Genomic DNA, 20,436 nt, shown 5'->3' on the forward strand with positions numbered 1-20,436 from the left:
TTTCGGTACATCCGTTAGCCACGAGAAGGAATTACAATTTAATTTATTTTGAAGAGCACTACTCGTTAAATAAAATGATTTTTATGAGGAAAAAAACAGGTAACATAAAATAAAAGATAAGTTATATTAATCTTTCAAATGTAAAGAAGACGCTGCGGCCTCGCAACTATGTTTTTTGCCAACACATGTTCTTTTAAGCCGCTCCATTTCACAAATAGAATTGTAGCTATGTTAAATGAACTTCAAGTGCATGTGCACGGTCTGACTAGAGGCCTAATTTCGATGAATATTTGGTCCATTTATTATCTTGCGTTAATATTAGGATGTCAATGTAATCACATTTACATATTTAGATCCAATTGTACGCGTCCGTGAAATCGCATGGTTCCAGAAATATGTATGTGTATTTGAAGTTAATACGGGCCTGCTGGCGATTGACACCAACAGTGGTTGTCTCTAAAACCAGATCTATAATGTATAGGCATCATGTGTTTTTACAATAATCTATTTTCCATGTCTGTTTCTTACAGAGTTTTTTTAATAAAGTAAAGCTCCTAATAGCTTCTCTCGCATAATTCGAAAGTAGGTTGAAAAAATGTGCACTTTAAAATATATGCTCACATGAAATACATACCTTTAATTACTTAACATGTCTCATCTAAAATACTTTTTAAATGCAAACCGCTATAAAAATGATTGAATGCATTAGTATTATATAAACATGTTAACGGGTTTGACGGATATGTATTCAACAATAAAATGATTTTTCGTTCTTAAACTATATCTATATGTTTAATACCATTCCAAGTATACAGAAATACCTTCAAAAACAATTAATACAAAGCGTATGTATACCCTCCACCATTCGTATTTAGTATCTTAATGTGGAAGTTCATATTCATCAGATCAATGTTCTTCTCGACAAAACACAAACAGGACATAATTATCAAGCGTCAATGAATACGCATGCATGAAGCAAATACCCATTATGTGCATATTTACAAATGTTACACGACTTTGTAATCTTCGACCTTTAACTATAACCTGTTGGAAGCCCCTATAACCTTGAATTCGACATGTTGATCTAATTAACATCTTCCTCTTATTCATAACATGTGTATGATACTAACTCAACGCGATATCTACCTATCAATCAAAAACACTTTTTGTGTTACAAATCCATATGACATTGGCCATTATTTTGTTACCACAACATTTATATGTTAAATTCTTTATTCTTAAGCAATCCTTATATCGATAAACATGATCGTATGTAAATGAATGCATTTAATATTTAGAATACAAATAGTCAACATTTCATTTCAAAAGACCCTTTGCAATTGATCGTAACCCAAAACTTCAAGGGTATTTTCTATTCATCAAAGTAAACATCATACCAATAGCATGATCTTAGGTCAAAGCGGTTTCTATATATCGTGCGGAAATAAAATGATCCTCGACCTACCGATCGACCATCCCACCGTTTGTGTTGAATAGTGTATCCAATGTGTTTGGTGTGCCTGCGATGCGGTTGTATCAAGGCAGACATGTGTACTTATGTAGGTATTTGTGGAATTCTATAACATCTCCATACGGACTTTCTTCTTCAAATCATGCTGCAAGTTTATTACAACTCAGACTGTGGGTTTTAATATTGAACATAAATATGCATTCTCTCATAACTTCATATATGAGGCTCCGAAAGCATACAATTATTGGGAAAGCACCAAATCCTCCGTAGAAATGTGAATATGTAGCGCATTATACATTGTAATGTGGTATGAACGTGTCTAAAATTACCTTCATCACCGTTTTTATTCATGTTAATAAATTAATAATAAGAAAATAAGAGGGAGTGAGATTGGAAACTGTAAAATTATGTAAAACAGCGACTTACTCGGATATGCTAACAAGCTCGAGAAAGATCGATTCTGCACGAGGGCAATGGTTTTAAATAATGGACGTGTCGAAGTATCCCCGATGACTGGGTAGATGCCATAGGAGTTTGGGTTTTCGACGTTCCCTAATTAAATAGCCTTTGTGTTGAAGAAAGCGAATAAACATTACTTATCTTTGTGATTAATTTTAGGGCGTTTTATTTCTTCAAAAAAGTGAAATTGCTGATCTGTATTTTGGACATTTGGATCAGTGTTTAGGAAATTCCTGTCATTTTTGCATATAATGTTTCGTAATAGTTATTCGAATACAACAAATAATGATCATTGCACTTTGTGCATGAAACACACGTTTATTTTCAGAATTATAAACTGTGTATATACCCATGGTTATGGCATAGTTCTCTTCATAAGATCAACAATCGGTATTATTGGATAGTGCAAGTAAGCTAGCGTTATTGTTTTATGTATTTATGTGGGGTAATTGATCCTATCCGTCTTCAGAATGTAAGTAAAATGCGTCTTTCTTTTAACAACAAAGTAGTAAACAACTGCAACACGAAGCGATAGTCAGGAGCATAAGCTCATATGTTCATATAAGTTCAATATAAGTTCATATTCAGAAGCTTTGTTTGAAACTTTGTTTACCAAAATCAATAAATGCACTGTGTATGGGCACTATAAAATTTTAATATTTTAATTTTAGTATAATTCCTGTATGCATGAATTTGCTCAATAAATTATCACCTTACAACCATAGCCCACAGTAAGTTATTTCGTTATCGCCCAATACTATTTTTTATTTCTAACAGCATAGTTTCTCAATGTTTGTTTTCAACTTTTCTTTTTTGAAGTTTATATATAATTGAAGAAAGACTCCCAAAATTGGATCTTTTTGATTTACCGCAATAACGTACTTACTCTATGCAGAATGCTTGTAATTTATTTAAAATATTGCCGCAAAATATAAACATTAAACTCGAAAAAAAATCGCCCCAATTTAATATATTTTTCAAGTTATTGATCTGTTTTCATGCGATACATAACAGGTGCCTTCAGTGGAAAATTGCAATCAAAGAATTATCATTGTATCCATTTATCTTTTTGAGTTAAAGTAAAAAACATAAACTGATTACGTAATTATTAGCCCAGAAAGCGACTGATTGGCGTCAAATTCAATGAACAGAAATTTAATGACAAATTTAAACCAACGGTGCACATAAAAATTGCTGTAACTGCTGTTGATAATACCGTCAAATTTAATACGTATATTTCTTTTAAATTAGTAATCATAGATAGTGCAAAGTTTATATATTATAATATGTCATTTTTGGATCACAAATCACATCATGCGATGGTTTACTTTGACATGCATATTCCCTTAAATAAAAAATGTATATAAGGGAAATATGCTTGTTCAACATGGAGATAATTAAAAGTAAAGTACATTGGCTTTTATCAATTCATATTTACAATCTTTTCGCACCTTCATTGATAGTAATGTCAAAACCAGACGATTGCGTACGTGGTATTATGTGGAAAAAAGCAGTCTTCTCGTTATAACTACATTTTTATTTAGATTTTCAAACAGAGGAATGTTGAAACCCCAACTGATGCATAAAAAAGAAAAGAATTGCAGTTGATTTATAGTCACGTCCACTGAAGTGTTATTGCAAGGTATGCACGCGACATATAAATAACAAATTAACAAAAATATACTTTGGTGTACGTGTAATGTTCAAACAATAACAATGCTTTCCAGTTTCACACAAAAAAATATAATTTATTAATATATAACGACAAATCATTGCATAACATAAGGAATTAAGTGTAACGTTTGTGTGTTATTTTTGCCTCGCATGTTTTCCCATACATCATTAAGTTTCTTTCATCGTCTAATAAATATTGTGCGTTATCAACAACATACGGCATGCAACATCATTGACAACAATTCATCACGGTAAGAAATTGAGCTTGAACATGCTAATAAACACAATTAATATAATAGCGATTCCATAGTATGTTTGTAACTTTAAAATGAGATCAATGTTTTGAAAGAGATGTTGAATTGTCTATATGTCTATTTGAATCAAATAAACAAACGTTAAACCATTTTATTTAGTGCTTTAAAGTAACATATATACCATATAGTTCAGAAATAAGATAAACATCGACGAATACAGTTTTAAAAACACTTAATCCTTTGAGAGTACGAAAACAATTAGAAAAAAGTATACATATGATAAAGAAATTGTTCAAACAGTGTAAAAAGTAAGTATCATTTACCCTAGCGATTTCGACTGTACGTCTTCTTCAGGGATGTAAAGCAATATTACTTTACGGTCCATCAGTGCGATTGAACAATCGCACCATTGTCTTGTTAAAACATGCTGCCATATACATGTATGACATACGAAAGAAACAACCACACACAACTACACAAACTAATTATGTGCTTACTCTTCTCTGTAAAAACATTCAATATATAACAAAAGTCAAGTGTCGCATACTGATTTACTCAAGATTTGCAGTAATGGAACAAATCCCGTATAACTGTCGCTTCTTTTCAAACCTAACACCATACAGTAAACATTAATGCTTTGTTAGTATCATTCATACAGTATGACATGGCTACCTTTCATGGTTTATAATTGATCCGCGCTCTGGGAAAACCATGCGTAATGCATGTGCGTAAAGTGTCGTCCGATATATCAATTACCGATAGCATTTGATTGCATTTTGCTACCCAATATACGTTTTGCAGAATCTTGCAATCCCTATAGTCACATGATAATGTGCCTATGATGTGGATTATCGCGTCAAATATCTGGCGCATTATCAGTTTGTATTTCCTCTAAAGTACATGGATTTTCTTTTGGCACATCATTTTTTTCTTTATTATGTAATGTGTATACCAATACGGCATAGTATTATCGACATTTTATTTTCAGTAACGTATTGTGGATCATATAAGGCTAAAATAGTATAGCTCTTCTAAATATCAATTCAAGCCACACAAAGTTTGAATAAACGCTCTTTGCATGTGTTCAATTCGTAAACGATTTTATTGTTTTTTAAAAATGTATGCATTTCAGAATTATAATAACAAATATACAAAATATACTTGATGTATAAACAAGTTGCATATATCTAAGTGTTCATTGCAAAAAGCGCATGGCCGATTAAATATGTGTTTGTGTTCGCATGTTTTGATCAAGTGATTGCATAGTTGTTTTCCATAAACCGTATTGCCATTAAAAAAGTTACTAAGTTGACGCAATTATATACCCACTGGCGTGTGAATGAAAATCACGGATAAATTAAAATGTACAGGATTTTTCTAATATACATGTACATATATATATTTAAACGAGTCAAACATTCTTTGGCGATAATGCGAAATTATTGAAACGCATGCAAATGATTGTGGTGTTTAAATTTCTTGACGACACTACGAGTAATTTTAAATTGTTTGCAAGTATTCCATGTAACCAAAATATGTTCTCTCAATCCTAGTACACAATACGAAAACAAATACTTGAAAGAAAATCGGTACATTAAGTAAATACCTACAGCCCTTAACGTTTCTTGCAGTTGCAATAGCAAGAGCAAGTTTTCTTGTTGTATTCATCGATTCATCCGATAAAGCTGCGTAAACATGTCATAATTTGCAGACAAGGCCAGCTGCGAGCTATTACTGCATGTTTGAAATGCCAGAAAGATTGCACCGTGGACATGCGTATATTTTAAGTACTCTAGAGGTTAACAGCGCTATGTTTCATGGGAAGCGGACAACTGGTGCATACTCGGTTACACTCCGAAATTTTAAAGCGAACAAGTAAATAAACACCATTGTTTTATTATGCACTGTACATTAGCTGTTATTTCAGTTATCGGCAGAAAATTTCCACTGCGGAGGTTATTTGGTTCAATGATCTTCAATCCCGATGGGTGAATCCTTGAGATTTTTCAGAAACATACAACGCTATGGCAAGCGGTTCGACGCATAATCCCAAGAAACTAGGTTTCTCATGAGAACCTAGGTTCTCAAAATGAGAACCTAGGTTCTCAGAATGAGAACCTAGGTTCTCGCTTGAAGATTGCACATAACGTCAAGAACCCAAGTTTTCAAATGAGAACCTAGGTTTTCATGAGAACCTAGGTTCTTATTTGAAAACCTAGGTTCTCATGAGAACCTAGGTTCTCATTTGAAAACCTAGGTTTTCATGAGAACCTAGGTTCTCAGAATGAGAACCTAGGTTCTCATGAAAAACCTAGTTTCTTGGGATTATGCGTCTAACTGCTTGCCATATCCGTGGTTTTCATTTGGGAACCATAGGTTCTCTGAGAACCTAGGTTCTCTGAGAACCTAGGTTTTCAGAGAACCTAGGTTCTCTTGAGAACCTAGGTTCTCATTATGAGAACCAATGTTCTCATAGAACCTAGGTTCTCATGAGAACCTAGGTTCTTTGAAAACCTAGGTTCTCTGAGAACCTAGGTTCTCTGAAAACCTAGGTTTTCTGAAAACCTAGGTTCTCTGAGAACCTAGGATTCAGATCTCTAGGTTTTCAGAATTACGCGTCGGACGGCGTAAACTTGCTCGTTTGGAATACGGGACACATTATTCAAGGCGCAGGATCAATGGGGTTCACATATGATTACACACGGGCTGGACAGAATGAAAACACGCCGTTAAGAACTTTATTTTTGCAGATATCTCAAGTTATTGAAATATGTTTGCAAAGTCTTTAGCGCATAAGTTTTTCTTGCAATGTTGCCGATATCTTACGATTGAATAATACATTATTACACATAATCAATAGAGATAAAACTTTATACCATAATGATTGCTTCCTACATGTAGGTCACAGACATACTTGAAATAGAAAACTGTACCGTACAGTCGTTTGAGGCCCGAACAAGGGAACTGAATATTTGAAACTCATTCAATGCTGTAACAATGTATTATGTAACGATTGATCTGAATTTTTAGTCTCAAAATAATATTTACAATTAAAGATGTATTTCATAAACAGTTCATTTTTTTTATTAACGTGTTCAGACCAATGTCGACCGATTACTTTACTAATTTCATTCCTCAAGAACACCCATGCACGGAAACATGAACAAGAAGCGGTCACCGACGGCTAATGCCTGTTGTCACAAATATTCAACAGATAAGTTTCGTAGAATATTACTGAGCATTGTCTGAACATTGTTCAGAAAATGCTCTTGGGGAGAAACATTCACGGTTTCACGCCTATTTCTATTCATTTTACACATATGCCGCCAGCGTGTACCAAGCAATGGGAGACAACTGGAGGTTAATTATGGCAAGCGGTTCGACGCATAATCCCAAGAAACTAGGTTTCTCATGAGAACCTAGGTTCTCATGAGAACCTAGGTTTATGAAATCCCAAGAAACCAGGTTTCTCACGAGAACCTAGGTTCTTATGAGAACCTAGGTTCTCATGAGAACCAAGGTTTATGAAATCCCAAGAAACCAGGTTTCTCATGAGAACCTAGGTTCTCATTTGAAAACCTTGGTTTACGCTTGAGAACCTAGGATTTCATGAGAAACTAGGTTTTTCATGAGAACCTAGGTTCTCATAGACACATAGAACTTAGGTTCTCATGAGAACCTAGGTTCTCATTCTGAGAACTTAAGTTCTCGTTTGGTATCCTAGGTTTTCACAAGAACCTAGGTTCTCATTTGAAAACCTAGGTTCTCATGAGAACCTAGGTTCTCATGAGAACCAAGGTTCTCATTTGAAAACCTAGGTTCTCATGAGAACCTAGGTTCTCATTCTGAGAACCTAGGTTTTCATTGTGAGAACCTAGGTTCTCATGAGAAACCTAGTTTCTTGGGATTATGCGTCGAACCGCTTGCCAAAACTTACAACATTCTTTGAATTATCTAATTCGTTAATCACATCTTCACAATCGATTACAGATTGTACACATCAAAAATGACTGTTTTGTTTTCATGAGAAAATTTCCGTCCATGTCGGTTCAATTGCGTGTAAATGAACCGAAACTAGGTATTAAAGCCACACAGCTAAAAATATACCAGGCCACTTTATTTAAAAACAGAAAATTTCAGATTCTATTTTAAATTAAAGTACCTCGTTTACGCATGCGCATAGCATAACCAGGCCTCGCTCGTTGTCGTTGTCCGCGTCCCATGTTTCATCGAAAAGGAACAGTACCAATTCGCATTGATTGGGAAATAGGTATATTCAAAACCTTGCATATAAAACACGCTGTTAATTTCAAAAGTCAGAGTACTGTAGTATAAGCCAGAGTTTGTTTCCTCCAAGAGGACATTGGTGCAAATCCCGTTAAAGGCTAACGTTTTAAATAACTTTTTATTGATATTGTGTTTGTTATAGACCAGTTCATTTGTTACATTTTTTAGTTATCGTTCTTTCTAAAATAATACCAGAAGGTCTTGTTAGAATCATATTTTTTCTAGAATTAATTCATTTTTAATCACTTCGCAAAGATGATGAGACAGGCCTGTACATCCAAGGTCATAGTCACAGTTCAAGGATAAAGGTAAAACGTACGAATGTGTGCATATCTTTCCATAGTGGTTTGCATGGTGAGACGGAACGTCGCGCAAATTATAATGTCACTTGTTCAAAGGTAAATGTAACAATTGCAAGTCAAATATCACATGTATTAAATTGGTTTCCTAACACTTTTCCCGAAGCGTAGGTTTATCAAGAATTGATGCAATTGGTGCATATTATTTACACTTTGTCTGAAGCATAACTTAAGCCAGAATGGATTTTCAGATTAAGTCGATGAAGTGATGAGCGGAGTCTCGGGGGAAGGATCTCCAAGGTCAATGTCACCGTTAAATCTCAATATTCAAATTAAGGTATTTTAAAGAAAAATCCAGCCTTGACCAGTATAACGAAAAACTGTATCGCGCGAAAACAAATCGAAAAAATATGCAATTCTATTTCACGCTACAACGATAGAGTCAATAATTTAAAGCAAGTATTATTTGCATCAGTATTCTTTTTTATGAAACATAGACAGTAAACTTACAATCAGTAAAACTCTACACTACCACCCAGCGAGAAGTATATAACTACATGTATCTATAGATTAACGATGTAGTTTATATAATCGTTTCCGTTTGGTCATTAGAGAGTTTCATTTGGATATCAACCATTATAACTATATGCATTTGTACTTTAGGGTTCACGTTTTGTAAATGCTTCCTGGAAATTAAGTTACGAGGTAATTAAGCTCTCGGGAGTAAAGGAACAACGAGCCTAGCACATAGCCAGTGCAAAGCACTCAAAAAACAAAAAACACAACAAACACCATAAACTGAATTAACTAACGGATCATATCCGCGTAACACCGGGCTTGCGATCTTACTGTGTTCTTAATGCGTCTCACGGCTCGTTAAGATTATCAAGGACGATCCTACGGCATCATGAACAAACGGCAATACGATCGCACTGTGGACGATATAGACGTATAATCAACATATTGTCGTAATAAATACGTTACGTACGTATTATGGACTCCATGACTTCGCCGATGTTTGGTTTGGCCTACTTCAAATATATCGGGAGAGAATCGGTTGATTTTAAATTGGTTGGTTACTTTCCTTGTCAGCAAAGTGTGCACTCAAAGGAGATTCTTATGACCGTTGAGCAGTTGGAGTGCAAAAGTCGTGCAAGAATCGTTGTGTGGCCTCTGAGACATCGCCGACGGTCGCCGCATAAATGCAGATAGGTCGCAGTATATGGCAAGCGGTTCGACGCATAATCCCAAGAAACTAGGTTTCTCATGAGAACCTAGGTTCTCAAAATGAGAACCTAGGTTCTCAGAATGAGAACCTAGGTTCTCGCTTGAAGATTGCACATGACGTCAAGAACCCAAGTTTTCAAATGAGAACCTAGGTTTTCATGAGAACCTAGGTTCTTATTTGAAAACCTAGGTTCTCATGAGAACCTAGGTTCTCATTTGAAAACCTAGGTTTTCATGAGAACCTAGGTTCTCAGAATGAGAACCTAGGTTCTCATGAGAAACCTAGTTTCTTGGGATTATGCGTCTAACTGCTTGCCATATCCGTGGTTTTCATTTGGGAACCATTGGTTCTCTGAGAACCTAGGTTCTCTGAGAACCTAGGTTCTCTGAGAACCTAGGTTTTCAGAGAACCTAGGTTCTCTTGAGAACCTAGGTTCTCATTATGAGAACCAAGGTTCTCATAGAACCTAGGTTCTCATGAGAACCTAGGTTCTTTGAAAACCTAGGTTCTCTGAGAACCTAGGTTCTCTGAAAACCTAGGTTTTCTGAAAACCTAGGTTCTCTGAGAACCTAGGTTCTCAGAGAACCTAGGTTTTCAGAGAACCTAGGTTCCATGAGAACCTAGGTTCTCTGAGAACCTAGGTTTTCAGATCCCTAGGTTTTCAGAATTACGCGTCGGACGGCGTAAACTTGCTCGTTTGGAATACGGGACACATTATTCAGGGCGCAGGATCAATGGGGTTCACATATGATTACACACGGGTTGGACAGAATGAAAACACGCCGTTAAGAACTTTATTTTTGCAGATATCTCAAGTTATTGAAATATGTATGGAAAGTCTTTAGCGCATAAGTTTTTCTTGCAGTGTTGCAGATATCTTACGATGGAATAATACATTATTACACATAATCAATAGAGATAAAACTTTATACCATAATGATTGCTTCCTACATGTAGGTCACAGACATACTTAAAATAGAAAACTGTACCGTACAGTCGTTTGAGGCCCGAACAAGGGAACTGAATATTTGAAACTCATTCAATGCTGTAACAATGTATTATGTAACGATTGATCTGAATTTTTAGTCTCAAAATAATATTTACAATTAAAGATGTATTTCATAAACAGTTCAATTTTTATTAACGTGTTCAGACCAATGTCGACTGATTACTTTACTAATTTCATTCCTCAAGAACACCCATGCACGGAAACATGAACAAGAAGCGGTCACCGACGGCTAATGCGTGTTGTCACAAATATTCAACAGATAAGTTTCGTAGAATATTACTGAGCATTGTCTGAACATTGTTCAGAAAATGCTCTTGGGGAGAAACATTCACGGTTTCACGCCTATTTCTATTCATTTTACACATATGCCGCCAGCGTGTACCAAGCAATGGGAGACAACTGGAGGTTAATTATGGCAAGCGGTTCGACGCATAATCCCAAGAAACTAGGTTTCTCATGAGAACCTAGGTTCTCATGAGAACCTAGGTTTATGAAATCCCAAGAAACCAGGTTTCTCACGAGAACCTAGGTTCTCATGAGAACCTAGGTTCTCATGAGAACCAAGGTTTATGAAATCCCAAGAAACCAGGTTTCTCATGAGAACCTAGGTTCTCATTTGAAAACCTTGGTTTACGCTTGAGAACCTAGGATTTCATGAGAAACTAGGTTTTTCATGAGAACCTAGGTTCTCATAGACACATAGAACTTAGGTTCTCATGAGAACCTAGGTTCTCATGAGAACCTAGGTTCTCATTCTGAGAACTTAAGTTCTCGTTTGGTATCCTAGGTTTTCACAAGAACCTAGGTTCTCATTTGAAAACCTAGGTTCTCATGAGAACCAAGGTTCTCATTTGAAAACCTAGGTTCTCATGAGAACCTAGGTTCTCATTCTGAGAACCTGGGTTCTCATTGTGAGAACCTAGGTTCTCATGAGAAACCTAGTTTCTTGGGATTATGCGTCGAACCGCTTGCCATAGCAGTACTTCTACATAGAAACACTTCGGACTTGGTAAGAACGGCGCGTACAAACGAAAAAAACAGAACCCATGATCTGCGGCGCGATGGTTTTACGGCCTTTTGGTGTCGTTAAGAAAAAACTTCGACATATCGTTTGGTCGTAATGAAACGTTTATTCGATGTGGCGCGGTTATGAAGCCTATAAATAGACCATTGAAAAACATACGGGGGAGGGCTTAAAACTGTTTAAGGCATTCCGAATCGCACACATAGCTCTCAATGTTGATGAATTTAAAAATTGTATCAAAAACTTTTTACCATGTAATTAAAATTTAGATACTATTAACAATGGCATTTTATAACAATTTCATGTGTAAATAGTTGAACATTCTACAGATAAATCCATTCACTTCATCATACTATCAAGCCAACGGTTCGCAGATTGCCAAAATGTAGATGATGGATATGTGGCCATCAGAGAATTTCTCTGTCGTGGAAAATCGTACTAACATCAGACGTATTAAAGCGTGTATGCCAGTCATGCAACGGAAATGATACCATAAATATAATATACTATTCGAGTGATCTTTATGGAAAAAAACATTTGATCAGGAACTGTTGAAAACAAAAAGTTGAAAGTTAATACAAACGTTTTATTCATTTGTTGTCATGGTATGTGCAGACTGACAATAAATAACCATGTGTTAATTGCATGCGCATGGGGCGTAGCTTGTTTTATATAAATGTGTTGACCACTTTTTAGGGGGATATGAGATTAAGTTTCCTCGAGAATATTGCATTTCTAGGAAATCGGTGATTTTGTGTAGCTTAAAGGTATTAATATGTATGTCAGTACATACATATAAATTGTCTTGCTAAAATCATATCCGTAAACACCATTCACCATGTTCGTGTAAACCCTGAAATAAAAGCCACTGTATTCGATTCATAAATACATGTAGCTAATTTGTTCTTGTTGTTTGCTTCGGATACAAACATAAAAATATATTTTCATCTTGACGCATGCTTATTATCAGCTAGATTGTTTTACAGTCTGCATTGATAAAATTGTAGAATGTACGTAGTATTAGTTTTATTCGTTCGTTCACTTAAAATTATGACAATACAACCACTTTTGTGTAGTGGTGCATTTCATATAAATTCGTTTCCTATACAATAGATTGATCAAAACACAGCAATTATGCAATGGTGTGCGATGTTTAAACGTGCAAAGTATAGTTTTACATTGAATTTGGTAGAATTAAAAAAACAATGAAACTTCAATTCGAACCCAATCGGATAATTGTGTCAGCGTAGCGTGCGATGTCAAATGTATCATGCAGGTGTAATGGAGATAAATATTCGTACGAATTGACATTTTTGTAACAACCTTTATCAGTAATTATTGAACGAAAAACACATAACGCACCGTACACTTATTCCAAATAAATCACACGTAATACAAAGCACCAGAAAACGTTGACCAAGCAAGAAGACTTTCGGAGAAATGAGTCGCGAATGTGCTTCTTATCCAGACTCGTTCGCCTCTATGCAAAAATACCATCGCGTGTAGGTCCGCGCAGTGGCGTGTGAGAGAAGCCATGATTCCTCCTTTTTGTAAAGAACTGCCATCCTTTACCAGCTCGATTTGTGCGAAACCTTGCTCTGCAACACAATACTGTGCGATGAAACTGTATGTTCCGTTAACAGGCGCACGAAACTGACCGCTTTCAGCGTCGTAACCTCGGCCTTCATTGATATCTATGATGCTGAAGACGATGTTAGCTCCCTGGGATGTATAAATATGTGACGGAGATCTCACTCGAAAAAGAATCATCGGGACATCTGTATTCAAAATATAAAACTGGCAATGCAATTATAAGCTGTATATATGTGGAAAATATTAAGAAAACGTGTCTGACTTTTAAAGTATAACATAACGGGACACATGTTGTTTAATGCTGCTTCTTATCGAGGTTTTGAGCCTGCATCACAATGCATAATAAATATTTGATTAAGGATTCCGAATATTTAGAATAATGACTACACGTGTATTTACTGTCGACTTTTTAAAAGTAAAGAATTCAGTAATAAAATGAATTCTCGGCCAAACGTTTTACTCATTATTAAGATATTATATTTGTCATATTTAAAAATGTGCATTTTGAGCTGAAACCCTTTTGTATCAAAAACTACAGTAAAGAGTGGAAATAATACCTTGCGCAATATTATTATATAATTTATTACACCTTGATATTTTTAGATTGAATGATTGTGTGTAGTAACTATGCAATATACACTTTAGCTTATATCCCTGCTATTTGTTTTGAAGTAACAGTAACATGAGCCGTATCATGCGACGAAACGTATTATGCCATTTGCAGCCAGTGTAGCTCCAGACAACTCTGCGCCAGTCTGGTAATGCGAAGCTGTCCGCTTCTAAGACCACGAAGGTCAGGGTTGCTCCCGACCAAAATTTGAGGTTATTCTGGAAGTTAAACGGTCGCATGTGGCATAATACCAATTTCACCATGACGCGGCCCATATTGCAATATTGTTATAAAATGTAAAGCATGTGCGTTTCATTACGCTTAGAATAGGGCCTGAAAATTGAATATCATACAGTTATGAGTATAAAAGATTTGTATGTTTTTTTCCATCGTATGCGTACCGGTGCATTCTTGTTGTCCACACACTTCATAGTTGATGCTTGCCCCAAAGCAGTGATTGCCATCCGCAGACGGTTCGGGATGATCACAGCGCCTGGTCCGGTTTCTCAGTCCAGGCCCACACTCCTTGCTACAGTTGCTCCAATCCGACCATGTACCCCAGGAGCCGTGAACTATTAATTATATATATATATATATATATATATATATATATATATATATATATATATATATATATATATATATATATATATATATATATATAACAAAGTCTCTATTAGCCTTGTTGTATTTAAACAAAAACGCTGTATTTATTTTTTGCCGAAGCTTTCAACCTCACGGTCTTCATCAGCGGCCATCTTTTATTTTCAGATGTTTTATTATGAACGGAAATGACGTCGTGCATTTCCGGCAAACGTTGTTTACGCGCCCTGTTATTAACGTTTATTCTTGCACGTTGCGTAGTTTTGACTTCCACAATTGCTCCATGGTTTTGCGGTACTCGTCCGACCCGCTGAGTTTTTCGAGTCCCATTATTTGGAAATCGTCCATGGAATGTCCGTCGGTGTAGAAATGGAAGCCTACCGATAAACACCGGGTCGGACGAGTACCGCAAAACCATTGTGCAAATGTGGAAGTCAAAACTAAGGACATACCGACCATATGGCATCAACGTGCAAGAATAAACGTTAATAAAATGGCGCGTAAACAACGTTGACGCCACAAATGCACGACGTCATTTCCGTTCATAATAAAACATCTGAAAATAAAAAATGGCCGCTGATGAAGACGTGAGGTCGAAAGCTTCGGCAAACAATAAATACAGCGTTTTTGTTATATACATGTATATATATATATATATATATATATATATATATTTAATGGTTAAAATGTTATTGCATACATTGTATAACTTTACGACTTTGGTATGATACTTCCTGATCTTCGATTGAAATTGGCTTATTTGAATTAAGAGAGAAGACTTATCAGAATATGTTGGTAGTAGGAAAACAAAATTTTTAACCGTTTTACCGGGACATTTATGTTTGGAGCAGAAGTCAATGTCTTCTGAGGCCCCCACGCAATATCCTCCACCGTGAGAGGGCGCCGGGTTGTCGCACTTCCGGGAACGAATCTTCGTTCCGTTCCCGCATGTGACATCACACGTGCCCCACTTCGTCCATTCAGACCAATTTCCGTTCACTATTCAACATTCTCATAGAAGCTATCAACATTTCTTTAAATTCAAAAGGCAGTTAAATTGTTTGACATTAAAAAAACTAAAAGCTTAATGTTTGCATATTAACCTTTGTATGTCCCTTTTCTTAATATTTCCTAAACGAAATACAGATTTAAAATTCTTTTAAAGAATAAATGTATCTTTAGAAAAGTAGTATTTTACATATGAGGAAACCTGAACATAAATTTATTTTCCACATTAAATCTTAGAATGTAAATTTACTGATTGTGTACGTTACGTTACGTTACGCGTTATACACTTCACTTTATGCAATAGGCCTATGTCGGTTATATGCTCACTGCTAAGACAGTCAAGTAACGTTGAGTTTGTCACAATGTTGTAATCTTTTAAGATTAAATCTTTGATTACATGTTTGGAATCCGATTTATATTTAAATGTTTTTAAATGTAACAGCGTTCATTTTATCTAGCTGTTCACTGTTTTATCCAGAGCATAAAAGCATTACAATATTTCCTACCGGCGTTGCACAAATGGCAGTAGCCTTGACACAGTATCACAGCATGCGGTACATCCGCGCAAATGTTCAATGTATCATTCAGTATCTTGCAGTTCGACTGACTGTTTGAACACTCTGAAAACCAGACAGGGGTTCCGAATAACACTAAGACAATCAAACGAACAAAGCTATTACACAATCAACAGCGTTTAATGTAATCTATGTTTTTGTCTATTCTCAAAGATCTTCTTTTACTTTTATACATAAAATAACTTTATATAAAAATAAACCGTGTGATTGTTTTAATTCTATGAAACGTTGATTTTTTTTGTATTGTTTCGTTTTATTCAATAAAATATAATTATAACTTTCATACATATTTTATTGTAATTGTATCATCTCTGGATATGTTCCATGATACTTGCCGACATAGGATGTAGTTGTAATATCCGTAACTTCCTCTCTTGTTGAAACGTCTGCAATTTATTATATTAAAATTTCATAACTTGTTTTTTAATATAATTATTAACTTTGTGTATGCATTTTACCGCTAGGTTAATTATCGTAATAAATTTTGAAGAACCAAATAAAAAGCTCAGGGCCGTGTTTATGTAGATGAGATTATTCTATTATTATTTCATCACCGAATGTTGAACCCAAATGACAGTAATTTAACAAATTAACCCATTATGCCTAGCGTCCTGAAAAAAGGACATTGCAAACGGCGTAGACCCATGCGGCGTCTCATCTGGGTCCGCGCTGTTTGCTAAAAGAAATTTCTGTGAGAAATATTCTAAATATAGAAATAAGTATACTTAACATCCCTAATTTTGGAAATAAATTGATCCAATTTAGAAGGATGGGAGAGTCCACTAGGCATAAATGGGTTAAGTTGGGGATTTTTACATGATTTCAATATCAAATTGCATACAGCTGAACTTGTGGTTTCAAAGGATAAGACTGTTATCATTATTTTGCTATATACGTCTTAGTGAACCAATTCACAACATGGGGCATAATTTGAACACTTTATGATGGAAAAGCACGTTGTTATATAGTGTTGACATGTTCGTTTTTCGAGAAGTTGAGAACATAAGATTGATTGACAATTCCATATTATTACGAACGTTTGACCACAAGAAAAATAATTGAACAAACTGTCGAGGAACACAAAACGATACAATGTTTTTGTAACTTACTTATTCAGCTGTCCGGAACGTTTGGGATATATATATATATATATACATGATAGAGAGAGAGAGAGAGAGAGAGAGAGAGAGAGAGAGATAGAGAAGAGAGAGAGCCTACGAAAGAGAGAGACGAGATGACGAGGCCGAGATCTCCATATCATAGCGCCCGTATATATCGCTATCTCTAAACTATCCGCTCTCTCTCCGCCTCTCTCGCTCGATCGAGCGCGAGAGAGAGAGAGAGAGATTTACCGAATTGTGCTGGAGTCGATATTTCTTGCCCGATTGTCTCCCCTGTACAACAATATTTATAACTGAAACGCTTATACTTAAGTGCATATTTTAACAGGGCTTATGGCAATCTTAATAGTTGTAATAAATGCATGTTTTATAAAATGTTACCAAATGTAATGAACAAATAATTAACTACAGATTAATTGTAACGTAAAACTAGTACAGGACACAAATACAGTTTAACAATTGTCATGCAAACCTTTTTTGAATATCTGATTAAAAGCGTATGCGTCAAGAACGTATTCTATTTATTCTGTCAAACAAATCAATATTTTATCATTACATTACAAAGCACACTAAACGATGCAAAATGGTACCGAAATGCATGCACTTGTGTTAACTTTTGATAATATATTTTAAACCTCATTATTTGATTGCATAGCAGATTTTACATATTAAAGCTAATTGTTTATTATGTATAACTATGTATATAAAACAATACTATGATGTGTAGAGCGCGTCTGTCAAGAATTAATTCTTCATAATACTATGGAATGTAAACTTTTAACGAAGAAATAATGGTTTGACACAACCTGTATGTAGATAACTTCAAAATATTGTTCGAAAAAGAATACCCGTTTCAGCAGTTAATGTTGCAAATTGCTCAGGAACTTCCAGAAAACCTGTAAATATCAGTTATTTTGTTTCAAATGCTAAAACCGGACTTAAAGCATTAGCGTTAAGTATCGTCCAAGAGTTGCATGTGCAGTCAGAACGGGCTAGCTGGAGACGACACTACGCTAAGACACGATTTTTGTTTAGAAGAAACTTCCTTAAAATGAGAAATTTCATAAAAGCTGAAAGTGTCGTAAGTGGTAAGGCTGTGCGGTCGCACAAGCATTAAGCAGGGTTTTTAAAAGCGAAGCGCAAATGAAAGTTAAATACTAGCGGATTGAGATCAATTTCTCCTTAAAATATATCTTGTATTTTCATTATGCCTATATTAGTTTAAATAATGGTAAAGCTACCTATGTCCGCATTGCAATATTTTAAGAATAATGTGTTTGGTGCTTAGATTATTAAATCAAACATGAATTTGATACATGAACAGCAATGTACAGACAATTAACGATAGCAAACAGTCAAAGTTACATAAATACTCAGAATCAACGAATATTTCATAAACTATTTCGTAAATAAAGTTAACATATAACAAGTCAGCGTTCCTTATAGATATAGCCGAAATTTCAACATACGATGTGGCATGGTAACATTGTTTTGGCGAGACACAAAATGCTCTTTTTGTGGACAATATATTCCATTTTAATTTCCTGAAACGATATCTTTGCATACGACCAACGAACCCTAACGTGAATATATTGTCCCCAAAAAATAAACAAGAAAAGTTTGGATTGTGTTGAATCTATATTACCAGACCACATTTAGCGTTGAATTTTTTGCTATTGCAATAAAATCATTGATTGTAATGTGTTAACTTTTTTTGCCGAAAGACTTTACAAAATATTCGTTGATTTTTAGTATGAAATTTTAACACGTGCTTAAACAAATATGTATCAATATTTCTTACAATGTACTGCTCCATTGTGTATACTGCAAATCCAGCAAATTCCTGTAAATAAGTATGATATTTCTAAAACAACTTAAATAACACATACATATTTATAAAACAATATACAGAATAATACAATTTCAAGCTTTAAATCGAGACATTTGTTCAGTTTGAATTTAAATAATACTGCAATTCAATGGCAAAACTTACCGAGTACAAGGCAGTATCTCATTTTTGTGCACGTAGATTTTGGTATTTTAAATTGAGTTTAAATAATTGACCCCATAATTATTGTACTTGCAGTTATCTTCGTAGCGTCTGACCTTTGTTTAGAGCGAAAGGAATGTTGTTTAACGTAGTTTTATATTTGAGAGCGCCTTATCCCTTATATGTAAACTCCCATCTAAACGAGGCGTATCTCTAAAGATTACGTGACTTTTTCGTTTATAGCAATACCCATCCCCATTCATAAATGCGCATGTTAAGCAACATTTAGCGTATTTATAAATTTGGGTTTTAAAACATGCTCTCCGGTTAAATGATTTATGATTTATGATTTTATAATAAAAAACAAATCATAATTTACACATATGGCATAAGCTTTGACCTTTGCGTGTTTAGTGTTTATTGATGTATACATTTGGTAAAACACGTGTTAGTTATTTGAAGTTGTATGGATTCTTCTGTATTTACCATAATGCAAACATGTATAATAATGTTCTCAGCTGTTTGTTATAAAGATCGTTTTGGACAAATGTTTAAAATACCAATTACATTCATTACTGATATTTAATAATTGACGCATTTATTTGGCAATAAGTATATGGTTTACAACAAAGTGAATAAACACTTGTATTCATGATCAATGTTTTAACACCACTTTTATTTCGAATCATTTGCGTATGTTCGTTTTGAAAAATTGTTATCGCCTAATTAGTGATACATAAATGTACTTGCAGGTTCTCAAATCATTGGAAAAAATACATTTTTTTGTGTTTTTGATGGGCTTGAATTCTTGACTTCAAATTTCATACGATTATAAGTCAACGTACTGCCATAGTATTGTATTAAAACACTTAATATGAAATAAAGTTATAATTGTAATACCTTATAAAGAATAAAGAATAAACAACTACATGTTTTCTATAAATGAACACGCGAAATTAGTATCGAAACAGACTAAATTACGTAGTAGGCTTAATAAACTATGTATTGTACAAGTTTGTATCTAGTTCTGTAGTAGTTTTCCAGACAACGCTCTGTTATGTATATACGCAATGAACGTGCGTAAACATCGAAAATTGCTTACATTTTGGAACGATTTGCGCATGAAGAGCTCGTACAATAAAGCGGATTTTTTTATTGAAACTAACAAATACAACATCGTGTTATTTATACGGACTTCATCGTCTAAAGATGAGCAACGATGCATCACCGG

General features: G+C 34.8%; 1 protein-coding gene across 4 annotated transcripts; it reads right to left on the reverse strand.

The window, feature by feature from the left end:
• Positions 1-12,270: 12,270 nt before the first annotated feature.
• Positions 12,271-19,461, reverse strand: LOC127878908 (ectin-like). 4 transcript variants are annotated; one of them, XM_052425450.1, is made up of 9 exons: positions 19,209-19,461; positions 19,017-19,058; positions 18,064-18,111; positions 17,447-17,488; positions 16,430-16,480; positions 16,026-16,139; positions 15,340-15,510; positions 14,310-14,480; positions 12,271-13,303 (listed from the first exon to the last, which is right to left on the reverse strand). In XM_052425450.1, exons 1-9 carry the CDS (start codon positions 19,228-19,230, stop codon positions 13,089-13,091), a joined length of 876 nt encoding a protein of 291 aa, XP_052281410.1. In that variant the 5' UTR covers positions 19,231-19,461; the 3' UTR covers positions 12,271-13,088. The 4 variants fall into 4 exon arrangements, with proteins under 4 accessions (XP_052281410.1, XP_052281407.1, XP_052281408.1 ...); XM_052425447.1 differs by having other exon boundaries at positions 12,271-13,483; positions 19,209-19,449; XM_052425448.1 differs by lacking the exon at positions 18,064-18,111 and having other exon boundaries at positions 12,271-13,483; positions 19,209-19,450.
• Between the last annotated feature and the right edge of the window lie 975 nt (positions 19,462-20,436).

Source organism: Dreissena polymorpha, chromosome 4 (assembly GCF_020536995.1).
Source record: "Dreissena polymorpha isolate Duluth1 chromosome 4, UMN_Dpol_1.0, whole genome shotgun sequence".
Taxonomy (NCBI): Eukaryota; Metazoa; Mollusca; class Bivalvia; order Myida; family Dreissenidae; genus Dreissena; species Dreissena polymorpha.

What these genes read in the sequence shown, in the direction of transcription:
- LOC127878908 (XM_052425447.1), bottom strand. Translation starts at nt 19,230, where the DNA reads ATGAGATACTGCCTTGTACTCG. An exon ending in GAGATACTGCCTTGTACTCG is followed by an intron (nt 19,059 to 19,208) that starts GTAAGTTTTGCC and finishes ACTTATTTACAG; the next exon opens with GAATTTGCTGGATTTGCAGT. An exon ending in AACATTAACTGCTGAAACGG is followed by an intron (nt 17,489 to 18,063) that starts GTATTCTTTTTC and finishes ATTGTTGTACAG; the next exon opens with GGGAGACAATCGGGCAAGAA.